This window comes from Pelobates fuscus, chromosome 2 (assembly GCF_036172605.1).
Source record: "Pelobates fuscus isolate aPelFus1 chromosome 2, aPelFus1.pri, whole genome shotgun sequence".
Classification (NCBI taxonomy): Eukaryota; Metazoa; Chordata; class Amphibia; order Anura; family Pelobatidae; genus Pelobates; species Pelobates fuscus.
The window spans coordinates 304,182,552-304,209,544 of record NC_086318.1 but is presented as its reverse complement, the minus strand read 5'-3'; the positions used below and the strand labels follow the sequence as shown (position 1 = coordinate 304,209,544).

The window sequence follows — 26,993 nt, the reverse complement described above, 5'->3', positions numbered from 1 at the left end:
CATGCTCCGGATGTGATAACTGCGGAGGCCGAGGCGCTCCTTACGGAAAGAGCCCCAAAGATGGAGGTATCGATACCTGCTGTGCCGAGTAGCCATTTCAACCAACGGGAGAGAGTAGTTCTTACCACCGGTTTAAAGGGTGGACGGAGTGAAAGGAAGAGCTGGGATGTCGTGGCCACCCGGCAAATACAAGTGCGGTCCTCGTATTCTCTTAAGCATGCCACCGGGCACAGTGCTGGTGTAGACGGGAAAGCCGGGTACGATACCGATCTAATAGATGTTTTGGTCCGTCTATTGATAGTAAACGTTACCCCGTCCGGGGTGTATGATCTAGCGTCGAGGTCCAAGGCCCGGACGTCCGATACTCTCTTCCAAGATATTAGGCAAAGGAGGCAAACTAATTTGGCCGATAATTGGCGTAGGGAGAGATCCGGATTTGGAGGCCAGGTGAGAAGGAAGGACAAAACAATTGGAAACGTCCCAAGTGGAGGAGTAGCGTGGCCTGGGTGGACGGGAAAGTCTGGAGCCCCTGAGGAGTCTGCACACTAGTGGGAGTTGACCGGCTGGGTCTCCGTCCAAGCCTTGGTGTGTCGAGGAGATCGCCGATCTGTATAAATTGATAGTACGGTATGCCTTACCTTCCTCGAAGAGGGATGTCAGGAAATCCAGAATGAAGGTCACAGGGGCTGAAACGGGATCAACGTTCCTAGCCATGCACCAGCTAGCCCAAGTTCTCCAGGCTGACCCATATGCTCATCGAGTGCCCGGAGCCCATGCATCCGCCAATAGTCATTGAGTAGAGTCTGAAACACCTCGGGTCCCCTGAAATGCGCCAGGCCAGTAGACTGAGAGAGGCATCCACCAGGAGGGGGTGACAATCCCCTGACAGGTTCCGAAGAAGGTCCTGGAAGGTTGGCAGCAATCTGGGATGATCCACCGCCATCTCCAATAGTTGTGGGAACCATGACTGTGTCCCCCAGAAAGGAGTGATAAGGACTAGTTCGGCCCTCTGGCGGCGGGTCTGGATGAGGGTGCGGGGGATCATCAAGAATGGGGGAAACGCATGCAGGAAGGCATCCACGGCTTCTGCCGATGGGTCTGGTCTCCAGCTGAAGAAATGTGGGAGCTGGGCGTTGAGTCAGGATGCGAAAAGATCTATAGCAAAAGGACCCCACAGAGATGATATAGTGGAGAACACCTCCACGTCCAGCTTCCAGTCGCTGGCGTCTGAGAGATAGCGTGAACTCCAGTCCGCCTGGACATTGTGCAGCCCCGGCAAGTATTCCGCTTGAACCATCAAGTTCTGTTCCAGACAGAATTCCCAGAAGTCTTTCGCTAGACCGGCTAGGAGCGCCGATTGGGTACGGCCCATGTGATTAATGTACCGCACTGCTGAGTCCATGCGGAGGCGAATACATCCATGTGCCTGACCTTTCGCGAAGCTGCAGATCACGAAGGAGCCCGCCAAGAGTTCCAAGGCATTGATGTGTAACCGGCTTCGGTTTCCGACCAGCGGCCTCCCGTAGAGACGCCTGCGCAGTGAGCGCCCCATCCCTGTAGGCTCGCATCCGATTCTATGATAAACTCCAGGAGGGAGCCGTAGATCGCCTTGCCATTCCAAGCAGACAGATTGAGAATCCACCAGCGGATTTCGTCTTTTGTCTCTCTGTCCAGAGTCACCAGGTCCGCGTAGGACGCGCCCTGCCGTAGGTGCGCGATCTTGAGTCGCTGTAGGGCTCTGTAATGTAGAGGGGCAGGAAATACTGCCTGGATGGAGGAGGCTAGGAGGCCGATCAAGCGAGCTAATTGTCGTAATGTGAGTTGTGGTTGGAAAAGTGCTCTGCGCAGCTCCTTGCGGATCGCACGAACCTTGCTCGTGGGCAGGCTCAAGGATTCTTGTACTGAGTCCACCAGAAATCCTAGGAATTCTATCCGTGTTGTAGGGGTCAGACGGGATTTCTCCCAGTTGATGATGAATCCTAGACGGGAGAGGAGATCTACTGCCAGTTTGATGTGTCATATGAGGACCTGTTGAGCCTGAGCAGGATGTTGTCTAGATAGACGATAAGTCTTATGCCTTGACTGCGCAGCCAGGCCATCGCCGGGCGGAGGAGCTTGGTGAAGCACTAAGGGGCCGATGAGAGGCCAAAGGGGAGGCAGTTAAAATGCCAGGTCTTGTTGCGCCATTGGAAGCGTAAAAGGTCCCGAGATGTTTCTGCCACTGGGACTGTAAGGTAGGCATCCTTGAGATCTAATTTCGCCAACCAATCTACGTGCAGGAGTAGGTCTCTCAGGAGATGTATACCCTCCATCTTGAAATGACGATACTTTACCAAGGTGTTGAGGGGGCACAGGTTTATAACCCGGCGCGTAAGGCCACCTTTTTTCTCCACGAGAAAGACATTGCTCAGGACCCCAGCGTTGCCCATGGGTGCCTGTTCTATCGCCCTCTTGTCTAGGAGGTCGAGCAGTTCCTCGTTGATCAACATGCGATCGTGACGAGAGAGGCAAAGTGGTCTGGGGGAGGGGATACTTACCGGATCCCCCACAAGCTCTATGTGAAACCCTCGTATTGTATTGAGCACCCAAGTGTCGGACATCAGGTCCGACCATGCTGCCCCCTACACAAACATGAGAAGAACATAGATGTGGGTACAGAGTTTGAGGTTTGTAAAGACTCACCGTAAGGTCGTCTTGAGCTGGTGTATCCCCGGAAGCCTCTTGAGCGCCATTGCCGGCCGCGGGACGGCAAGAATGTAGATCGGCCTCTTGTGTCGTGATAGGTGGGGTGTTGGGTAATGGAGCCTCGCCCCGTGCCTCGGGACTGGAAATAATTCTAGATCTGCCGGCCCTGGTAGAGACCCACCCCTGAAATACCTTCTTCATAGAGGTTTGTGCCTTATCAAGGGCAGTGAACGTGCCCACGTAACGCCCCAAATCTTTAATGTGCCTTATCAAGGGCAGTGAACGTGCCCACGTAATGCCCCAAACCTTTAATAAATGAGTCCCCAAACAGAAGGCCCTGGGCATCTTTACCGGCTTCCGTGAGGGCCAAGTTGGCTAATTTTGGATCAATTTTGAATAATATGGCTTTACGCCGTTCAATTGATAGGGAGGTATTCACACTCCCGGCAATGCATATTGCTCTTTGGACCCAGCCACAAAGGTCATCAGGGTCAACCAAGCGGTGTTCCGCTTTGACGTCTTCCGCCAGGTCAAACAGCTTGGCCAAGGGGCCAAATATGTCGAAGTGTTTGTCTTGGCAGGCACGCAGGGCTAACCCTTGCATGGGTTCCAGCCTGGCTTGTAGGGTGTTGCATTACTACTTTGTATTCTCACACATCTATAGGAATACAAAATGAGCTTCTATGAATACTGAAATATAAGCATCTATTGGACACCATTCCATTGGAGCATTGGAGCCCCAATATCTGGGACAGTTAAGGTGTCCCATGGTTCCATTAAGCTGTTAACTATTCTTTGGAAGGATTGTGATCAGCAAAATGTTACTGTTTTAACATAAGATTCTCTCATATTTATATCCCTTAATATAAGGGTGAGTTAATTTATTTTATTAGCGCTCCACTGGGTCTTGTCTGTTGTGACCTTTCTACTCTCAATTTGTGCTCTCGCACTTTTCCAAAGCCGCGCCCGTTCTGCCTGGCGCGGAAATGCTCGTTTGTGTGCTTGGGTCACGCTTTCAGGGGCGACCAATGGTGCGCCAGTCTTAGTGTTTCTGGAGGCAGGGGGAGAAATATGTTTGGCTTTGTGCGTAGCCTTTCTAGGTGCCTGATCAGCAGGCTGTCCCATAGGGCGCGTGAGGGTTGCGCCTAAATCACCGGGATCTGCATCCATAGGCCGTGCCAAAAGGGCGTGGGCAATGGACTGAGAGAGGGCCGATGACATTGATCCCATAGCCGCCATAATGGCGTCGGTCATAGAGCGCTGAAGCGTGGCGAATTGGGGTCCCTCTGACATATGGGGGTTATCACCCGAAGATAGCGGGTTAGCAATAATGGCCAAGGTCTCCCCTATTGGGGTGGGGTTGTCCCCATCCATATGGGAGGGGGAGACAGACATATTAGATTTAGGCATAATAATAACAATGCTAGGAATAAAGTCAGTGAGAGTAATTCACCCAACCTGCGGCTAAAATAATAACGGAGTATTGGAATAAAATCAAATTGGGGAAAGGTATTTTAAAATGCTGACATAAAAAAGACAGAGACTCTCACTAGGGCCCAGGCCGTTGGTATGAGAAAGCAGGTCCCAAAGGGGAGGGGAAACTATAGGGTCACTATGCTGACCAGAAAAAGAGCAGGAAATAAAAACTCCCGAATTAACACACTAAATAGATACAAAGCGTGTATGTATGGTGAATGAAGAGGCGAACGGCCGTTCTCATAAAATAATCGAATAAACTATTCGTCTAATGCAAGTGAAAGAACAAGGAAGAGATGCCGAACGGAAAAACTGCCGAACAAACTATGCGGCAGTGAGTGAAGGCGGCCGTTCGTGAAATACAAACGTTTCTTCAAACAAACCGAACTAACAGCCGTAAGCTAACGAATGGCCAATGGGGAAGTGTATAGAAGACCCCGGCGTTCGTGCGAGGAAATGTAGGGATCACCAAGGGAACATGGAGACAGAAGTACCCAGGGAGAAAATGGCACCCAAGCGCTGAACAGGGACCGGAAAATAGGTATAGAGTCTGATGAGAGAGGAGATAAGAGAGGAGGTAAAGATTTCTCACATGGAGTAAAGGGGTTGCCCATAGGTGATTATGAGGGCACCCCAAACGGTCTGGGAGCCTTGGAGTAAGAACAACAAACTAATAGTTCAGCCAAAAGAAAATAAATTAAACAGGATGTAAGGAAAATTAATTATATTATCAAAGTATAGTAATGAGAAAATTAAAATTAAACAGGATAAGTAAGTTAATAATATCATAGAGTATAAGAAAAGGTACTTATCTGACGTGGAGCAGCAAAGAAAGAGGGAAATGGGAAGGCGGACCAGGGTATTATACTGGACATAAGGGGCGTGGCCTATTTGTGAGGCATGCACTACCTTTGCTTTTTCATTTCTGTTAATGTTCTTTGCTGCTGTTGTGGACAGTAAAGAAAGGGATATGCAAATACGAGCCTTCGTGTCTTGTAATAAAATCAATGATTATGGCATATTGAAGATAATTTTGATATGTATACTCTTATGGTCTTAGATGCCATCTAGTAATATAGTTATATTTTTGTATGGGCACATTTAGTGTTCCTAAAATGAACCACAAGTTCTGCAGGGATGGGTATCACTAAACAGCAGATCTAAGACAGATCATTTATGTTTGTTAAATGGTGCATTAATTTCTCCTAAGAAGGAATTCAACATTTTTAAGAGGCATTTAACTGACTTGATACTTCTAATCCTCTACCTTTCCTATTATGGGAAAAGTGTGTAACTTGTCTGGAAATTAGCTTTTACTGATACACTAAAATACGGTTAATAAGAACTTTCTCAATGCTTTAGATAATTAGAAACTATATTACTGAATTTTGCTGTAATAAATCAACAGCTGGTGGTTGGGTTTGGGCAAGACCTTGATTTTGTGTGCATCACTAGCATTTGAAAAGCTTGAAATGAGAGTGGCTAAAGTGAAGATACTCTACAAGGTTGTAGCCAAACAATAGAAGACAAGGTTGCTCTTTAACAATAGCCTACATGGTTGTATTGTAACAAAAGACAACATGGTTGCACTTTAAGAAATTATGATGGAAACAGACAATAGAAACTTCTGAAATGATTTCTTCATAAGCACTATTATATAAATATTTGAAGTGTAAGAACTACTAACCAGCTGTGGGAACAACTGGGATATTGACAAACAAAACATAAAATGCACTGCAAAAACAATTAAAGACACATTCCAAGCACAAGAGCGACTTTTATCTCTGGTTTAAGTTTTCTATATTTATGTTCATTTAATATTATCTAACATATTAAACAATTTTTTTTTGTGGGTGGTTAAGTAAATCTACATTAATGTTGTTTACCCCTCTGTAGTCCTACAACAACCACCCTGATGACTTGGGAACATGAGTATACCACCTATCTCTGAAGTGCCTGTAAGGCATGAAAGGAGTAGGCATCATTGTGGTGATGTCTTCATGAAGAAATAAAGGTATCTGCTTTTTAAGATTTTTTATGCACAGCTTGGGTGTTTTATTTTCTTATTGACTACTTGGCTGTCTTCATTTTGTAATTTGTAAAGCTGCAATACAGGATCAGAACCTGCTACAGCCCAGTTTATTATATTATTGTGACAACCATAGGCGTGCGCACGGGGTGTGCCGGGTGTGCCTGGGCACACCCTAATCCCCGCGGCACGCCTATGGATTGAGTCCTGCAGGAACGGAGTTGCTGCACTTTTTTTGTGCAGGAACGCCGTTCCTGCAGGCACTCAGCACCCCCAATGCCCCCCTTCCTCCCCCCATATCCCCCCTGTCATGGATGGGAGGGGGGGGCAAGAGGGGATGGACCCCCCCCCCCCCCGGTCGGGCGGCTCTCTCCATTTCAGCCGCGGCGAGGGAGCTGTGTGCTGTCTGCTCCCTCTCGCCGCGCGCCGCTTGCTGATGCTGGGAGCCGGAATATGACGTCATATTCTGGCTCCCAGCTACAGCGGACAGCCCGCGCGGCGATTGGGAGCAGACAGCACACAGCTCCCTCGCCGCGGCTGATATTGAGAGAGCCGCCCGACCCACTGGACCCCAGGGACAAGTCCACGCCAGCACTCCAGGTAGGGAGGCTGGGTGGACATTTTTTTAATTAAAAAAATTATAATTTGTGTGTGTGTGTGAATGTGTGTGTCTGTGACTGTGTGTGTGTGTCTGTGACTGTGTGTGTGTGTGTGTGTGTGTGTGTGTGTCTGTGACTGTGTGTGTGTGTGTGTCTGTGACTGTGTGTGTGTCTGTGACTGTGTGTGTGTGTGTGTGTCTGTGACTGTGTGTATGTGAATATGTGTGTGTCTGAATGTGTGTGTGTGTCTATGAATGTGTGTGTGTGAGTGTGTCTGTGAATGTGTATGTGTGTCAGTGTATGTGAATATGCGTGTCTGTGAATGTATGAGTGTGTCTGTGAATGTGTGTGTCTATGAATGTATGAGTGTGTGTGTGTGTGTATATATATATATATATATATATATATACACACACACACATATACATACACACACTGGAGTGTATATTATTTTTTTGGGGGGTTGGGAATCTTGGTTCCCACACTTTATTCCCCAGGACTTTATTCTCCCCTGTCGGCTCACGCAGAACCGGCGCTGAGTGTCGGCTCTGCTCTAAGCCTCCATGGGCCGGCGGGGAGATCAAAGATCTACCTCACCGGCCCACAGCAGCATGAAGGGAGGCAGGAGAGGACCCGGGGAGCTCTAGACAGCAGCTCCGCCAGGTTCCTCTCGCGAGATCTGAGCGTTGCCGCGGCAACGCTCAGATCTCACGAGAGTTAACTCTAGCCCCGCAGGCTAGAGTTCACTCTCCACTGGACCACCAGGGATGGCACATGGCAGCAAGGATCCCCCCTCCCTACATAAGGTAAGAAGGGAGGGGGGATATTTACTAATCTGCCCCCACCTCCACAATCTGTCCAAACATACAGCACACACACACACATACAGCACCCACACACAAAAAGCACCTACAGACATACAGCACTCTCACACAAACAGCACACACACAGCACCCTCACACACACAGCACCCAAACAGCACCCACACACATACAGTAAACATACAGCACCCTCACACACACAGTACACTAACCGCACCCTCACAAACACACACAGCACCTTTACAAACACACAACACCCTCACACACAGCACACTAACAACACCCTCGCAAACACACACACACAGACAGCACCCTCAGAAATACACGACACCCACACACATCACACAAACAGCACCCTCACACACACAGCACCATCACACACATCACACAAACAGCACCCTCACACACACAGCACCCTCACACAGCACACTAACAGGACCCTAACACACACACACAAACACCCTCACACACTACCAGCACCCTCACACATACACACACACAGCACCACCCTTACACACACCACCCTCACACAGCACACACACACAGCAGTGTATGTATATGTGTGTGTGTGTGTGTATATATATATATATATATATAGATATATATATATATATACACATATACATGCGGCGTGTGTTTGTGCTTTAGGGTGCACACCCTAATGCAATAGGCTGCGCACGCCTATGGTGACAACTACAACATAATTTCAGACAGCTACAATTTATACTATACCACTCACAAGAAAATATCCAAAAATGATAATATAATAATAACCATAAGTTTATGTTCTATTTCACAAATCCAATACGTTTTGTTTCAAAATTTGAAAAAATATGAATTTCCTTTTACGCTGCGATGTCTTTTATTTAAAAATTAATAAAATAATATATATTTTTTTTAAATGGCATTATGCATCACTATTGTGTATGTCACACAGCCAAAGCAAAATATGTAACATATTTACGTGTATACGCTATATAAGAATGTGATATTCTCTTAACACTAGACTTACTAGTCAAATTTGGTTCATTGATATTATTACCAAAGTTAATAGGGAAGTCCAAAATATGTTTGGCGTCTTTTCCCAGCAGACTTCAGTGCAAGAAATTATTTTTATTTTACTTTAGCGCAAGTATATTAAATTATATTATTTCAACAGACAGATCATGTTTTCAAAAGCCATACTGCAGAGATGGCGATGTCCCCCAACAGGGAATACTGCATGGATCTCTTCCTACACTACCCAAACACGGAAAACCAAACATTAAACCCTAACACGATGCACTAAACATTAAACCATACACTACACCAGTGGTAGTCAACCTTTTTTTACCTACCGCCCACTAATGCATCTTTTTGGTTGAAAAAATTTCCTTACCGCCCACCAATTTTCGCGCAAATGCAGAATTTTTTTAGAAAGGAGGGTGATTTACAAAAAATAAATGTACGTACATTTATCTTTTTATTTCTACTTAATGCAGGTTTATAAGGTTTTTAACTTTATAAAGTTTAATGAGAAAACAATAAAGTAAATTGAAATTACCTTTACTAGTGATTAATGAGATCCTTGAGGTTGATGCTGCGAGATTAAATATTTGATATCTGGTTCGATTTTCGTAAGGAACAAACTAAGGTCTCTTTCAGTGATATTCAGACGACTTCTCTGTAATTTCTCATTTGTGCGTCAGCTCCTCTCCTCTCCTCTCCCTCCTCAATTCCCCTCCCCACCTTTTTTTTTCCCTTTTTTCTATTTTTTAACCTTCCTTGTAGCAATGCCCAGTAGGAAGGCTGAGCTAGGTAGCCCACTTACTATATAGTCCACTATAACAGACAGACACACGTACAAGATACACGTACAAGACACACATACAAGACACACATACAGACACACATACAGACACATACGACACACATACAGACACACATACACAAATACAGACACATAGATACACACACACGACACATACATACACACACACACACATGACACATACAGACACACACGACACAGACACACACACACATACATACATACATACATACACACACACACACATACACACGACACATACAGGAACACAGACAGACACACATACACACAAGACACATACATACAGACACACACAAGACACACATACCAACAGACAGTCACACATACATACACACACACACACACAAGACACACATATATACAGACACACACAAGACATACATACAAAGACACACACACACAAGACATACATACAAAGACAAACACACATTATATTTAAGTCACCCTCCTGTTTCCTACCTTTTAGATTCAGGAGGGTGACTTTCCCTGGGGTCCAGTGGTGGCTCAGGTGGATGGGAGTCAGAGTTCCCACTCTGACTCCCTGGTCTTCCTCCCGCGCGGCTCTCAGTGTTAGCTGGGAGGAGTGACGTGCAGTCACTTCCTCCCAGCTCTGCGATGTCATCACAGGGGGCCCGGTCACGCTGTTAAAGCGCCCAGCGCTGACCGGGCCCCCTCACAATCCACATCCATCGGGTGGCCCTGACAGCATGGGCCACCCGATGGACCCCTCCATATGCGGCCCCGGCAGTTTGCCGCGCGGGCCGGGGCCGCAAATTGTCACGGCGGTACCCAGTCGCAGGGGTACCGCCTGCTCGCACCCGCCCGCCCGGTCGTCAGGTCGCCAAAACCTGGAAATCCCTACCGCCCACCTGAATCCTAAAACGCCCACTAGTGGGCGGTAGGGACCAGGTTGACGACCCATGCACTACACAATACTATCAGTAAACATTAACCCCTATACTACATTATTACTAAACATTTACTCCGAGCCTACCTCAGCACTAACCGTTTACCTCTACACTGCCTTAAAGGATCACTATAGTGTCAGGAATGCAAGTTTGGAGATTGAAGACATGCTACGCTTGTACGGGATTCCTAAACTCTTATTATAAGCAACCTAGATCCTTGTCTGAACTGTTCTCGTTCCAGACAGTCAGTTATGTCTCTCAATGTGGTGTGTATGTGCTGGTTGCTGACTCTCATATTCTGTCCATTTACTGCTGTGAGTCATTTTACCCATTTGTGCGCGATCACCTTATTTTTACCCAATATCATAGTGTCAAGAATACAGACACGTATTCCTGACATTAGCATGCCCGTGTGGCTGTTTAGGTTCCCAGCACCTCGCTCTGAAAAGGTGATCTTAGCCACCTTTTTATCCACGTCGTGCCGGCTTAGCCTCGGCTGGCCCTGCCTGGTCCCAAATCCATGACTGAGATTATAATTACTTTCCATAGGAAAGCATTCAGAGGCTATTGTGCATGCGCAGGAAATTGTCACAATGGTCAATCAGCATCTCCTCATAGAGATGCATTGAATCAGTGCATCTCTATGGAGAATGTTCAGCATATTCATGCAGATCATGGAGACTATGCTGCACACTATGCAGTACTGACACAGGAAGCATCTCTAGCAGTCTTCTGAGTGACTGCACTATAGGTGTGATGGACTGCCTGCACCCTGACCGGGTAAATCTGTCAATCGCTGCTTCCAAGTACCTGCAATTTCCATCAGCACTGCACTGGAACACGATAACCACCGTAAACCCCCACGAACCACGGCACCTTGGTTGGGGTCTCGCTGTCCTCTACCCACCCTGATCCACGACCAGGATCCAGCTTCCAGTGGGTAGGCCTCTCCAAGTGCAGCGAGCGTAGCAGGAACAGCTCTTACAAGAGCTTAGTGATTATACTCAGGGGAATAAAGTCATTATAGCAATCCCCAGAGTGTAGTTCTCCAATCCCCCAAACATGAGCCGAAACTTCATGAAGGTGCAAGATCATCTGAGCTTTAATGGTTCAGACTGGCTTTTTTTCACACAATTCTCATACATAGGAACACCCCTGGACCTGATTGGGCACAGGATTACAGAATGCACAGACCAATAAAAACTGTGTAACAATGCCTGACGCTCCCATGCACAAACAATATAATCCCTCCTCCGTGCTTAAGAAAAATTTGAACCAGGAAGTGTACTTACAAAATTAAATTATCTCCAAGCACAGAATAAACATAAATGTTTATGAAACCCCCAAAAGTACCTTAAAAACACATAAAACCCCATACATCCCCCGATCTGGGTGAACAACATATCCAAAAACTCACCCAGATCGGTTTAGGGGTTCAGGAATTTTCTGGAAGTCATAGTTTTGACCGATCGTGCACATGGTCCTTATGCCCAAAACAGTTCCAGGGAATTAGGGCCAACGGTCGGTCTCTCTTTATGGAGTACAAAAGTACATACAACATATAACTGGAGCCTTTTAAAGTGCATTGGGCAAGGTATATTGCAGGGCCCATAGTCACAGGGTAAGAGGCTGGCAAGCAGGCCTCTCCAAAACCCAGTGACGAAGGTGCTTTCGTCACAATAGGTGTTACTAGCCAGCAATGTATACACTTCCTTTTCGCTGAAAGAGACACTAAAAAGACTGCAGGGACTTGCTGTAGGCACCGGGACTACTACATTATACTATAAGACTATAGTGTCCCTTTTACACTTACACTTAACTAAAATACCATGTAATATAAAATATGTTTACTATGAAGTTTCAAAAACCCCTTGGTGGTATTAATTTCCCATAATATCTAGTCCACCAATATGTATCCTCACTCTCTACATATACAAACAATATATATATATATACACACACACACACTCAAAATATGAGGTCCAAAAATGACTTGCAAATTTAAGCTAGGAAGGTCAAAGGCACAGTTGACAGTGGATGAATTTCTACTTACCAGGATGAATTTTCACTTACCAATGGCCAGTGGACTAGTGGCAAATTTTAGCCCTGTGTATTTATATGTGTATACCAATCCTGAAATATGTTTATATGTGTATACCAATCCTGGAAAAATTTTATTGCCCATTGCTAAATGACAAAAGTGATTAAACTGCAGTGAGACTAAGCAGGCATGACCTATACACTAAAACTGCTTCATTCAGCTAAAGTTTTTCTGGTGCCTATAGTACAGGGTGACCAGACGTCCCGGTTTTACCGGGTTCGTCCCGGTTTTTGCCCGTTTGTCCCAAGAATCTTTCTCAGTCTGCAGCTGGAGAGGGAGGCAGGGAGCTGGACCTGTGAGGCAACACCATGGCAAAACTCCGACACTGCACTGTACTCGCGGGATCAGAGTGTTGTCAGCCTGCAGCCAGAGGAGCTGCAGGCTAAACTGCACGCGCCACTACTGGACCACCTGGGGATCAAAGAAGGTATATGAAACTGCCAAATACAGGTAAACAATAAAATATAAAATAAAAAACATAAATCAAAAGTCCATAAGGGGACAAAAATCCTTTTTTTTTTTTAATTTTTTCTCCCCTTATGGACTTTTGATTTATGTTTTTTATTTTATATTTTATTGTTTACCTGTATTTGGCAGTTTCATATACCTGCTCCTGAATTTCCTTCTGGATTTCTAACCATGCTGTACAGGAGTTCCATGTTATATGGAGACACGCTCTTCTTAATATTCTTATGTGTAAGTGCGACCAATAAATGTGATTTTGTATTTTGACAACAAACTTCACTATATTTGATTTCCTTTATTTGCATATATTCCATCGGATGCTATTTCAAGTTCACATTCATCATACATCAATTTACCCATGAGAGGGTGAGAAGCCTGATTTCACGTCTGTTTGTGAGTGTACTCATTATCACATTCATCACACACTCCATCTAATACTCTATTACGCTATGTTAGATTTTTGAATTTTTATACAGATTATATCCACGGTTATTTACCTGATTTCAGGTTGTTTAACTTGTTTTTATATATATATTACGTATTCTGGGTGTTTACCACTCTATGTTTGGTTGCATGTATTTAACAGTCTATGTGTATTCAACAGTCTATGTGTATTCAACAGTCTATGTGTATTCAACAGTCTATGTGTATTCAACAGTCTGTGTGTGTATTCAACAGTCTGTGTGTGTATTCAACAGTCTGTGTGTGTATTCAACAGTCTGTGTGTGTATTCAACAGTCTATGTGTGTATTCAGCAGTCTGTGTGTATTTAGAAGTCTGTGTGTATTTAGCAGTTTGTCTGTGTGTGTATTCAGCAGCCTCTGTGTGTGTGTATGTTTTTAGCAGGCTGTGTGTATTCAGCCATCTATGTTTGTGTATTCAACAGTCTCTGTGTGTCTGTGTGTGTATGTATTCAGCAGTCTGTCTGTTTGTACTCAGCAGTCTGTGTGTATGTATTGTATTTGTTGGAGGAACCAATAAATATAAGCTTTCCTATTATGCTGTTAAGATGGCCCTAGTCTAGGGTATGTGTGTGCTCTGATTATGCTCCTACAAAATGAAAAGACACTCATTTGAGTAACAGGAATGGGATGAGCTGTAACAGCCACTTCTGGCCAGGAATATGTTAAGGACTTCTAATGTGTATGTATTTCTCTGGTGTTTTTTATTGAATTTTTTTGCTGATTTACGTATCGCTAATTGGTGTCCTGGTTTATTCTTTTCAAAATCTGGTCACCTTGCTATAGTATAATTTCCAGCTGTTACTGTATGTAAATTACTATGTTAGTATAATTATGTTTATGAAAACACAAACACATTTTTGACTCTTTAACCCCTTAAGGACCAAACTTCTGGAATAAAAGGGAATCATGACATGTCACACATGTCATGTGTCCTTAAGGGGTTAAAGGGACACTATAGTCACCAGAACAACTACAGTTTATTGTATTTGTTCTGATGAGTAGAATTATTCCCTTCAGGCTTTTTGCAGTAAACACCGAATTTTCAGAGAACATACAGTGTTTACATTACAGCCTAGGGATAACTCCACTGGCCACTCCTCAGATGGTGCTTCCTGGGGCCGTGATGCACACTGTGCAGTACTGCCATTCAGTGTCTCTACCCTCTGTATGCAGACACTGAATTTTCCTCATAGAGATGCATTGATTGAATTCATATCTATGAGAAGAAGCTGATTGGCCAGAGCTGTTTGACTTGTGCTGGCTCTGCCCCTGATCTGCCTCCTTGACAGAATCACTTCTGATGATGTCAGCTGTAAGAAGGCAGATCAGGGGCAGAGGCAGCAGCTGCAGACTTGAATAAAAGTAAGATTTTATTATATTTAGGTAGGCAAGGAGGTGGGGCAGAGGGTCTAGATGGTGGTTTTAACACTATAGGGTCAGGAATACATGTTTGTGTTCTTGACCCTATAGTGTTCCTTGACCCTATAGTTGGGCTCCACTGTGATACTGTAATTGCAGTCAGTGCCACTCACCATACGTCACCACGACTAGTAAATATGCCATCAATTAAACTTTCTGGTGCCATCCATCGAACAGGTAGAAGCCCTTCTCCTTTTTTTCTGTAGTAATCATAACTGTAAATATCTCTTGCAAGTCCAAAGTCCCCGATCTTCACAGTCCTAGCAGGATTATTGTATTCTTTTACTGATACTAGGCAATTGCGGGCTGCCAAATCTCTATTTAAAAAAGAGAAAGTCAATTAAAGGAAATAGTTTTTGTTAAGAACATTTGTATGAAAAAAACAGACAGTTTATTTTAAGTGAAAGTATTTTCCTTTGGACTGAGGAAATAAAATAAAACATCTTGGAATTTACTGTCTCTGATGGGAAATGTTTTAAACCCTCCATGACTTTAGCTTTCCAAAGTTGCATGTGTTTGATACAAGGCCATTTTAGAATGTTTTGTTGTGTCCTTTTGTTATGTATAGAAAGTATTTTAACACTTTAACTTTAAGTGCATCCATTAATACTTTGTATTGTGTTTTAAAGGACAAATCTTGCTTTCATCAGATATATTTTTGATCATGATAATTTCTACTCAACTACTACAGCAAAGGAATAATAGCTGAAATAGATTAATTTACTAGTCCTGCTTGTGAAAATGTTTCATATGTCTTGGATCTCAGTTATACATGGAAGTTAAAGGACAAATATTGCAAGGAGTGAATTTCAGTTTTCAAACTAGACCTTTGACAAATTTGATATGTTGAGATTATATTTGATAGCTGTCACAGAATACGCAGGATAAGCAAGATTTTATTGTTATCCACTGCCAAAACTAATGGTTATACTCTGTGTTTTTTTATACACATTTAGAGGTAATGTCAGGGATAATATTCAGGAATTCATTGGGAAGAACTTTGTTACTAGCAATAATCAGCATGGTTTTATGAAACATGGGTCATGTCAAACTAATCTAATTGCATTCTACAAAGAAGTAAGTAGAAGTATTGATCAGGGTGTTGCAGTGGATGTGATCTACTTGGATTTTGCCAAGGCATTTGATACGGTTCATCACAAAAGGTTAGTCTTTAAACAAAAAGAAATTGATCTAGATGATTATTCTTTTTCTTGGGCAGAACATTGGCTTAAGGATAGAGTACAACGAGTTGTCATTAATGATACATTTTCAGGCTAGACAAAAGTGGTAAGTGGTGTCCCTCAGGGTTCGGTTTTGGGACCGCTTCTATTTAACATATTTATAAATGATCTTGAAATAGGCATTGAAAGCCATGTTTCAGTGTTTGCAGATGACACACAACTTTGTAAAGTAATAAAATGTGAGTAGGATATTGCTTTGCAGCAGAGGGATTTGAATAGATTGGTGGACTGGGCACTAAAAGGGATATGATACCACTTTACAAATATATTCGGAGCCAGTACGAACTATTATCTGGAAATCTACTCATAAATAGGGCTATACATAGGACACAAGGTCACACATTTAGGTTGGAAGAAAGGAGATTTCATCTAAGGCAAAGAAAAGGGTTTTTTTTTTTAAAGTAAGAGCAATAAGGATGTGGAATTCTCTGCCTGGAGAGGTGGTTTTATCAGAGTCCATACAGATGTTTAAACTGCAATTGGATAAATACTTGCAAAAACATAACATACAAGGATATAATTTATAATTAGTGGGGTAATAGCTGCTTGATCCAAGGAGACATATGTTGGGGTCAAGAAGGAATTTTTTCCTAGTTTGTTGTAAAATTGGAAGCGCTTCAGGCTAGGTTTTTTTGCCTTCTTTTGGATCAACAGCAAAAACATATGTGAGGAAGGCTGAACTTGATGGACACAAGTCTCTTTTCAGCTATGTAACTATGTAATGTCAGCGGGGAGCTGACCCAAGCTACAGCCCTGAATGTGCCTCCAAAAAGCCCCAGGTCTAAAATGTGCCATTTATAGTTCTCTGTCTGGACTAATACTAAATACAGCATGCCGCTGTTTCTTTCTCCTGGCCCTCTTACTGTAGTGTGGCTAAGCAGCAGCACATTCCTCCTTTTTTAAATAAATATTTATTGCCTTCACACCCTAAAGTCCATACTTAACCCCTCATTGTACAGTCCCATTCACACACAGACACCACTCTATAGTCCCTACACACACTAATCACACCCACTATACACCCACTATACACACATGTCCTAAACATCAACACATTACACCATCTAAACACACACACTACAGCCCAAACACAAATTCTCTCTACAGCACCTAGACAGACAAACACTACAGCTCATAGACAAACACATACGCTACATCCTCTAGTCACACATGTTCTACAGTCCCTAGACACACATAGTTCCCTACAAACATACTACTTATACAAATCATACACCACAAACAGCTATATGCAATAATGCAATCCCACTAGCAGCCTCCAAACAGATACATCACCACAGGGAGCACCATACATGCCAAATGCCCTTTACAAGCAATGTCCCACTTTCATCCTCTAGAATGCCACTTTGGGGAAACTAGAGACAATTCCCCAATAAATATAGAGCAAGCAAGATTTTCCATATGCAAGAGTACTTCAGCAAGGCTCTGCACATGTATACCCTAGAGCAGGCCTGTCCAACCTGCGGCCCCCCAGATGTTGCTGAACTACAACTCCCATGATTCTTTCAATTAAACAGATAGCCAGGGAATCATGGGAGTTGTAGTTCAGCAACATCTGGAGGGCCGCAGGTTGGACAGCCCTGCCCTAGAGGGACATCAAATTAAGTTTGAGGGGGCATGCTTGTCAATTATGATGACATGCCATGTCCCCTCTCTGCCTCTGTTCCAATTGTTGTGTTGCTCTGCCTCAAATCACCAGGCTAAATGTTTTTCAGAGTCTGGCTTTGACTCCAGTCTTTTTCATTGTGGGGGAAGAGAGCTTAAGGCTCCATATAGGGTGCAAGATATGGTCTCAAAGATCAGTGGACCCCCACAAGTTGGCAAGTATGTCTGACAAAGGTTAGCAATTGGGCATGAAAGGTGAAGAGGTCTTCATCTGTAAGTGTATGTATCTATAACTGTGTGCATATATGTGCATACATATGCAAATCTCTGTATTACTGTGCATGTTTGCCTTGGGTGTTTATGTCTATATTCATGTACATGTTTAATGTATTTTGCATGACATGAAACAATGAAATAAACTAGGAAATATTTGTATACACATTTGTGAGAAAAGATAATCAATGTTTTTCTATTTATTTATTTTTTATTTCATGTTTAGGTGTGGGTGGATTTCGGCACCCAGGCCCTTTGTTTGGGTAATTCTCCCACAGGAAAGAGATAGGATATAGAAATTGTAGCGGGACCTGGGTAACCCGGCTGGCTATTCAAGTTATTAATAATAGGTCAGACCCATTTCCCCCAATAACTGGCCGACACACAGTTCCAGGGTACCACCTTTGACAAGCTTTATTTGGGCACACCGCTTTTTATGCACTGGCAGGCCCGGACTGGCCATCGGGCACACCGGGCAAATGCCCGGTGGGCTGCGGTGGCCATGGGCCGAGGCCAGCAGGCGAGGTCCCAGGATCTACCCTGCCGGTCTATGCAGGGCCGGCACTATCCGAGCGCCGTCCCCGCTGTGTTCCATGAAGGGCCGGTGGGGAGATCAAAGATCTCCCTCACCGGCCCACATGCAGGATATTACGCCCGCCGGCGGGGGAGAGAGGGAGGGAGACAGCCGGACAGCAGAGGAACCCGGCGGAGCCCGCTGGGTTTCTCTCGCGAGATCCGGACCATTGCCATGGCAACGGTCTGGGTCTCGCGAGAGTGAATTCTAGCCCCACAGGCTAGAGTTCACTTACCACTGGACCACCAGGGATGGATGCCAGCAGCAGGATCCCTCCTCCCAGGCATTAGGTAAGCAGGGAGGGGGGAATATAATCACTCACAGCAGCACCCTCACTCTCACACACACACACCAATGTTATAACTTGCACATGTTTTCCTCATTACTTCCAAATTTTATATTGTAAATACAATAGTTTGTAGCCATATAGAGTCTTCCCAATGAAAGTAATCTACATTTTTAAAATTAAATCCATGGCATTTTTGAGGGACATTGAAATAAAGCTATAGGTGCTGATTTCAGTATTTATGCATGATGGATGATGGCTAGCGAACAAGTATATTTATTTAGAAAACTACTCACAAAGCACAGTACCAGCATACTTGCTACCAATACTTGGAAAGTTATTGCCCATCCAATACATCCTCCTCATAAACTGGCATTTAAAGCGGCACTGTCATGCCGAATTCCGTTTTTTTTTTTAACCCCCCTCCCGCCTCAACTACATCCAATCGACCCCCTAGTCACCCCCAAATGCCCCTATGCCCCCCACATTACCTATTTTTTATTCTTTATTTTCTGCCCGATCTTTATTCAGGGCGCCGCCATCTTTGTGTGGGTAGGTGAAGTCCCTATGGGACACGTCATCTACCCACACTACACAGACTGTGAGATTCCCGCACATGCCCAGTGAAACACCTGGACATGCGAACGGGAATTTCACCTATTCATTCATTCATCAGACAGACGAATGAATGAATAGAAAAAATCAGACGAACAAACTAACACTGTGTATCCGTGTTAGTTTGTTCGTTCAGTTTATTACAAGGAGGGAGCTACCGGCGTGCAGCTCCCTCCTTGTAATATGTAACTATAGAAGCGGCAGGGAGCAGAGCTCCCCACCACTTCATAAGCCCCCCAGGTCCCCCCCTCACTCTATGGGGGTCAATATGACCCCCATAATAGCACAAGGGAGATTAAAATCTCCCCAATGCCCCTACTCGCGATATGGCTGCTCACTGTAAAAAAAAAAAAAAAAGGGTAATAAGGGGGGGACGGGGGGCCTACTGTCCTCCCCCGCCGGCCCCCACCCCTGGACGGCGGGTGGGGGCCATAATGGGAATGAGGGGGGACCTACTGTCCTCCCCTCAGGCCCCCACCCCTGGGCGGCGGGTGGGGGCCATAATAGTAATAAGGGGGGGGGACCTACTGTCCTCCACCCCCCGGCCCCCACCCCTGGGCGGCGGGTGGGGGCCATAATAGTAATAGGGGGGGGGGGGACCTACTGTCCTCCACCCCCCGGCCCCCACCCCTGGGCGGCGGGTGGGGGCCATAATAGTAATAAGGGGGGGGGACCTACTGTCCTCCAGCCCCCGGCCCCCACCCCTGGGCGGCGGGTGGGGGCCATAATAGTAATAAGGGGGGGGACCTACTGTCCTCCAGCCCCCGGCCCCCACCCCTGGGCGGCGGGTGGGGGCCCTAATGGAAAAAAGGGGGGGGGGACCTACTGTCCTCCCCCCGGCCCCCACCCCTGGGCGGCGGGTGGGGGCCATAATAGTAATAAGGGGGGGGGGGGGGTCTACTGTCCTTCCCCCCCCCCGGCCCCCACCCCTGGGCGGCGGGTGGGGGCCATAACGATAATGGGGGGGGACCTACTGTCCTCCCCCCGCCCCCACCCCTGGGCGGCGGGTGGGGGCACTAAGTAAATCCCCCCCCCCCCCCCCATCAAGGTGACTAGGGGTGCCCAAGCCCCTAGTCACCCACCCCCCACCCAAATAAAAAATGCCCCTTCCTACCCCCCTCACCCTAAAAAATAGTGAGGGGGGAATAAAATTGCTAACCTGTAAAGTAAAATTAAACTTACCATTCGACGTCTTCTTTTTTCTAAAATCTTCATTTTTCAGCCCCAAAAAAGGCCAAATAAAAAACCATCATAGCCGTCGAACTAAAAATAAAATAAAAAACCCGTGCGCAAAAAAAAACCCGACGAAAAAGAAAAAACCCGAGCGCACACAAAAATAATCCATCTTCACCCATGGAGGGCTCCGCGCAGACTGAGCTCCGCAGGGCGGGGCAAGGCTTATAAAGCCTTGCCCCGCCCTGCAATTAGCCTAAGAACACTCTGATTGGTGGGTTTAAGCCAATCAGAGTGCTCTTTGTCATTTTACAAGCGTGGGAAAGTTCTTTGGAATTTTCCCACGCTTGTAAAGTGTCACAGAGCACTGTGATTGGATGGCTTGAAATCCATCCAATCACAGTGCTCTGTGTCATTTTACAAGCGTGGGAAAGTTCTTTGGAATTTTCCCACGCTTGTAAAATGACACAGAGCACTGTGATTGGATGGATTTCAAGCCATCCAATCACAGTGCTCTGTGTCATTTTACAAGCGTGGGAAAGTTCTTTGGAATTTTCCCACGCTTGTAAAATGACACAGAGCACTGTGATTGGATGGCTTTAAATCCATCCAATCACAGTGCTCTGTGTCATTTTACAAGCGTGGGAAAGTTCTTTGGAATTTTCCCACGCTTGTAAAATGACACAGAGCACTGTGATTGGATGGATTTCAAGCCATCCAATCACAGTGCTCTGTGTCATTTTACAAGCGTGGGAAAGTTCTTTGGAATTTTCCCACGCTTGTAAAATGACACAGAGCACTGTGATTGGATGGCTTTAAATCCATCCAATCACAGTGCTCTGTGTCATTTTACAAGCGTGGGAAAGTTCCAAAGAACTTTCCCACGCTTGTAAAATGACACAGAGCACTGTGATTGGATGGCTTTCAAGCCATCCAATCACAGTGCTCTGTGTCATTTTACAAGCGTGGGAAAATTCCAAAGAACTTTCCCACGCTTGTAAAATGACAAAGAGCACTCTGATTGGCTTAAACCCACCAATCAGAGTGTTCTTAGGCTAATTGCAGGGCGGGGCAAGGCTTTATAAGCCTTGCCCCGCCCTGCGGAGCTCAGTCTGCGCGGAGCCCTCCATGGGTGAAGATGGATTATTTTTTTGTGCGCTCGGGTTTTTTCTTTTCGTCGGGTTTTTTTTTTTGCGCTCGGGTTTTTTATTTTATTTTTAGTTCGACGGCTATGATGGTTTTTTATTTGGCCTTTTTTGGGGCTGAAAAATGAAGATTTTAGAAAAAAGAAGACGTCGAATGGTAAGTTTAATTTTACTTTACAGGTTAGCAATTTTATTCCCCCCTCACTATTTTTTAGGGTGAGGGGGGTAGGTAGGGGCATTTTTTATTTGGGTGGGGGGTGGGTGACTAGGGGCTTGGGCACCCCTAGTCACCTTGATGGGGGGGGGGGGGGAATTTACTTAGTGCCCCCACCCGCCGCCCAGGGGTGGGGGCGGGGGGAGGACAGTAGGTCCCCCCCCCCATTATCGTTATGGCCCCCACCCGCCGCCCAGGGGTGGGGGCCGGGGGGGGGAGGACAGTAGATCCCCCCCCCCTTATTACTATTATGGCCCCCACCCGCCGCCCAGGGGTGGGGGCCGGGGGGGAGGACAGTAGGTCCCCCCCCCCTTTTTTCCATTAGGGCCCCCACCCGCCGCCCAGGGGTGGGGGCCGGGGGCTGGAGGACAGTAGGTCCCCCCCCTTATTACTATTATGGCCCCCACCCGCCGCCCAGGGGTGGGGGCCGGGGGGGGAGGACAGTAGGTCCCCCCCTATTACTATTATGGCCCCCACCCGCCGCCCAGGGGTGGGGGCCGGGGGGTGGAGGACAGTAGGTCCCCCCCCCCCCTTATTACTATTATGGCCCCCACCCGCCGCCCAGGGGTGGGGGCCGGGGGGGAGGACAGTAGGTCCCCCCCCCCCTTTATTACTATGATGGCCCCCACCCGCCGGCCAGGGGTGGGGGCCGGGGGGGAGGACAGTAGGTCCCCCCCCCTACTACTATTATGGCCCCCATCCGCCGCCCAGGGGTGGGGGCCGGGGGGGAGGACAGTAGGTCCCCCCCCCCTTATTACTATTATGGCCCCCACCCGCCGCCCAGGGGTGGGGGCCGGGGGGGAGGACAGTAGGTCCCCCCCCCCCTTTATTACTATTATGGCCCCCACCCGCCGGCCAGGGGTGGGGGCCGGGGGGGGGGGACAGTAGGTCCCCCCCCTACTACTATTATGGCCCCCACCCGCCGCCCAGGGGTGGGGGCCGGGGGGGAGGACAGTAGGTCCCCCCCCCTCATTATCTTTATGGCCCCCACCCACCGCTCAGGGGTGGGGGCCGGGGGGGGGGACAATAGGTCTCCCTCCCTTATTTTACTTTACGGCCCCCACCCGTCATTTAGGGGTGGGGGGCAATATTTTTTTTATTTTTTTTCTACAGTGAGCAGCCACAGGCTGCTCACTGCTTACTAGACATGCCCCTACTCGCGGTATAGCGAGTAGGGGCATATTATTTACTAATACCAAGTCATTTTTACTTGGTGTTAGTAAATTTGGCTGAAAGACCAATTTAGGTCTTTCAGCCTTTTAGTAGATAGCTCCCTGATACCGTGGGAATTAGGGAGTTATCTACTAAGCGGCTGCAAGATGCAGCCACAGCAATGAATAGGATCGGAGTTTCATTCATTTGAATGAAATTCCGATCCGAACAAAGTACCGAATTGCATCCTAACACCAATGGAGAAACGGTGCTCATTCTGTTAGGATGCAATTCGGCAGTTTTGCCGGCGTTCTGTCTAAGTGACAGGACTTTCGGCAATACTGACAGGAAGTATTGTGGGAACTGGGAGGAAAGCTAGGGATCATGGGAAAATTGCTCTGACCAGCGGAAATGAAGCACACTTTGCTCCTCCGCTGGTCAGAGCTGGTCAAGCGGAGGAATCCCATAAGACAAAGAGTCCCTACTTTGTCTTATGGTTTTAAAGAAAACTAAAGAAGACAGGAAGAAAAGAATAACAGATCCTGAGAGAGGGGGAGAAGAGGAAGAGATTGAGGAAAGGTAAGTTCGGCATGACAGTGCCGCTTTAAGTGCTAGTTCCAGCAAACTGCATGTCAGCTTTTAAGTGATCCACTCAATGTCCAGAGTGGTATAGGGCAACAGTAACAATGCGATTAAATGTTTGTGATTGAATGAATGTGATTAAGAGGTCCAGTCATTTAGAAAAAATGACACTCACAGCACCCTCACTCACACAGACGCACACACTGCTCCCCTGGCACTCACAGCACACTCACTCACGCACACACACACACTGCTCCCCTGGCACTCACAGCACCCTCCCTCACACACACGCACACACACTGCACCCCTGGCACTCACAGCACCCTCACTCACACACACACACACACACTGCTCCCCTGGCACTCACAGCACCCTCACTCACACACACTGCTCCCATGGCACTCACAGCACCCTCACTCACACACACGCAAACACACACTGCTCCCCTGGCACTCACAGCACCCTCACTCACACACGCACACACACTGCTCCCCTGGCACTCACAGCACCCTCACTCACGCACACACACACACTGCTCCCCTGGCACTCACAGCACCCCCCCTCACACACACACTGCTCCCCTGGCACTCACAGCACCCTCACTCACACACACGCACACACACGCACACACACTGCTCCCCTGGCACTCACAGCACCCTCACTCACACACACGCACACACACTGCTCCCCTGACACTCACAGCACCCTCACTCTCACACACACACACACACATTACACCCTCACATGCACATAGCACCCTCACTCAAATACAGCACTCAGACACAGCACACATTCACTGCACCCCTCACACACACAGCACCCTTACCCACACAGCACCCTCACACACACACTACACTTCTCTTGAACACACACTACAACCCTAACAGACACACACACATCACCCTAACACGCACAGCACCCCTGACACTCACAGCACCCTCACACACTGCACCCCTGACACTCACAGCACCCTCACACACAGTTTCCTCAAACGCACATAGCACCTTCACGCAAACACATCACACACACACTGCACCCCTTACACACACAGCCCCCTTACCCACATAGAACCCACACGCAAACACAGCACCCATGACTCACACACAGCACACACTACACCCCTCACACACACACACACATTACACAATACTCTTTCCTGGCATTTTTGTCTCCTGGTATCCAATCTATGGAGACACCAGAGACAAATTTCAAGCAAACACAGTGCAAGCATGTTATTAAATTTGCCTGCGCTGTGCAGAACAAATACAAGGTTTTGTTCTCATGCTAGAGCTCTTCAGCAGAGCTCTGCGCATGGCATGCCCTGGAAGAGCATTGAACCAACATGCTCACTTTTTGATGGGGCGTGTTTGTCATGACAAAACACACCCATTCTGACCCGCCCCCTTTTTAGTGGGCCGCTGTAATTAAAATGCATGGGTTGATTTTTCTTCCCAGTCCGGCACTGTGCACAGGGGTCTCCATCCAACACAACACAATCCCAGGAAAGAGGGGGCTGGGTTACAGATAACCATCTCTCGCTCTGGGAGATAGAAACAGGACACAGGGACACACATGAAAACACATTACATACAGGGTGGTGAACTTTGGAGCTTGGCGCCCCAGGACGGGATTATATGGTTGAAACGTCAATTGCTAAATAGCCCTCGGCTCCATCTGGGATCCCTGCAAAAAGGGGTGCCATCGGATGTACAGAACCCAAGATATCTGCATTCAAAGTCTGGGGCTTGAGGCTCTGTACATCCCCGAAATTAGTTCCGTGGAGTTGCTTGGTTTAGTCTGTCGAATTCAAACCAATCGGCTGAAAGGGCGCAAGCCAAATCGCGCAAATCAGCGTTTGGGGTAGGAAGGAGTTTTGCCTCCCAATCAGAAGAAAAGGCGCGAAACTCAGTTGCGCCAATCGGCGTTCGCTGAATAGAGGAATTTGCGACCCAACCAGAAGAGAGGGCGCGAAACCCCATTTGAACGGGCGCTCCTGCTCTGATTGGTCGCCAGCACCCCGCAGCGATCAATCAGTGCTTACTCGTGCTAACCAACCAAGAGAATGGCGCAAACCCAGTCTGAATGGGCGCACCTTCTCTCATTGGTCAGCACGGACTTCCATGCGTCCAGCGGGACCCTGCAGCTGTGAGACCGACTCACAGCTCCAGAGATTCCCTGCTGGCACGTCCCTCTCTCTGGTGGATACCCCGGATATCCGCCGGAGAGAGCGTTCTCCTGGGCAGCCACGAGTATAGCCTCGTAGCTGCCAGGTGGGGGGGATAAAAGTGACCATAGCTCAGTTGGGGAGTGGGTAGGACGATCTCCTACATGGGGATCAAAGACAGTGCGTGCAGGCCGCTTCAGGAGACGAATGCTCCCCCTGGTGGGCATTCGGTGATCCGAACCGGCGGCCACCTAGGGGAAGCACGGGCCGCTTGTTCCCTTGGTTTTCACACCTCATTAGCGAGGTGTGAAAATTCTAACTAAATGTTCTAAATAGAGTATCGGGTAACCGCCCCCGTGTGGTTAAAAGGTACGTGGCATGATTTAGGGTAAAAATTACAGAAAGGGTGAAAATTACAAAAAGGAAACACACATTCCAGGGGAGTACATCCACACATATGAAAGGGCAGTTCACAGTTAGACAGAAATTAATAATTGAGTAATGGTTGGCAAGGAAGAGAGAGGCAGGAGAAAATGAAAATCGTGGAGAGGTGCTAAAAGGAGTGAAGAGGAGAAAAGCAAACAGTGGACGGATGCAGAGAAAAAAAAAAGAAGGGTAGAACTGAAAAATGCGTTTACACACAGACTTACCTCCATAAAAATATCACAGCCCGCATACACTACATTCATACTGCAGGCACACACATCACACTGACACACCACAGAAATACAGTGCCTTGCAAAAGTATTCACCCCCCTTAACTTTTTACCTATTTTGTTACATTTCAGCCTTAAGTTCAATGTTTTATTAATCTTAAATTTATGTGATGGTTCAGAACACAATAGTCTAAGTTGGCGAAGTGAAATGACAAAAATATATGCATAAAACTATTTTTTATAAATAGAAAACAGAAAATTTGCATGTGCGTATGTATTCACCCCCTTTGTTATGAAGCCCATAAAAAGCTCTGGTGCAACCAATTACCTTCAGAAGTCACATAATTAATGAAATGATGTCCACCTGTGTGCAATCTAAGTGTCACATGATCTGTCATTACATATACACACCTTTTTTTGAAAGGCCCCAGAGGCTGCAACACCTAAGCAAGAGGCACCACTAACCAAACACTGCCATGAAGACCAAGGAACTCTCC

The 26,993-nt window shown here is 46.6% G+C and overlaps 1 protein-coding gene across 1 annotated transcript in view; it reads right to left on the bottom strand.

Moving 5' to 3' along the window:
- Positions 1–26,993, bottom strand: part of ROS1 (ROS proto-oncogene 1, receptor tyrosine kinase) — a 295,800-nt gene that overhangs the window by 33,675 nt on the left and 235,132 nt on the right. Inside the window, exon 38 of the mRNA XM_063441784.1 lies at positions 14,912–15,115. Within this exon, the coding sequence (XP_063297854.1) occupies positions 14,912–15,115 (204 nt within the window). The remainder of the gene's footprint in view (positions 1–14,911; positions 15,116–26,993) is intronic.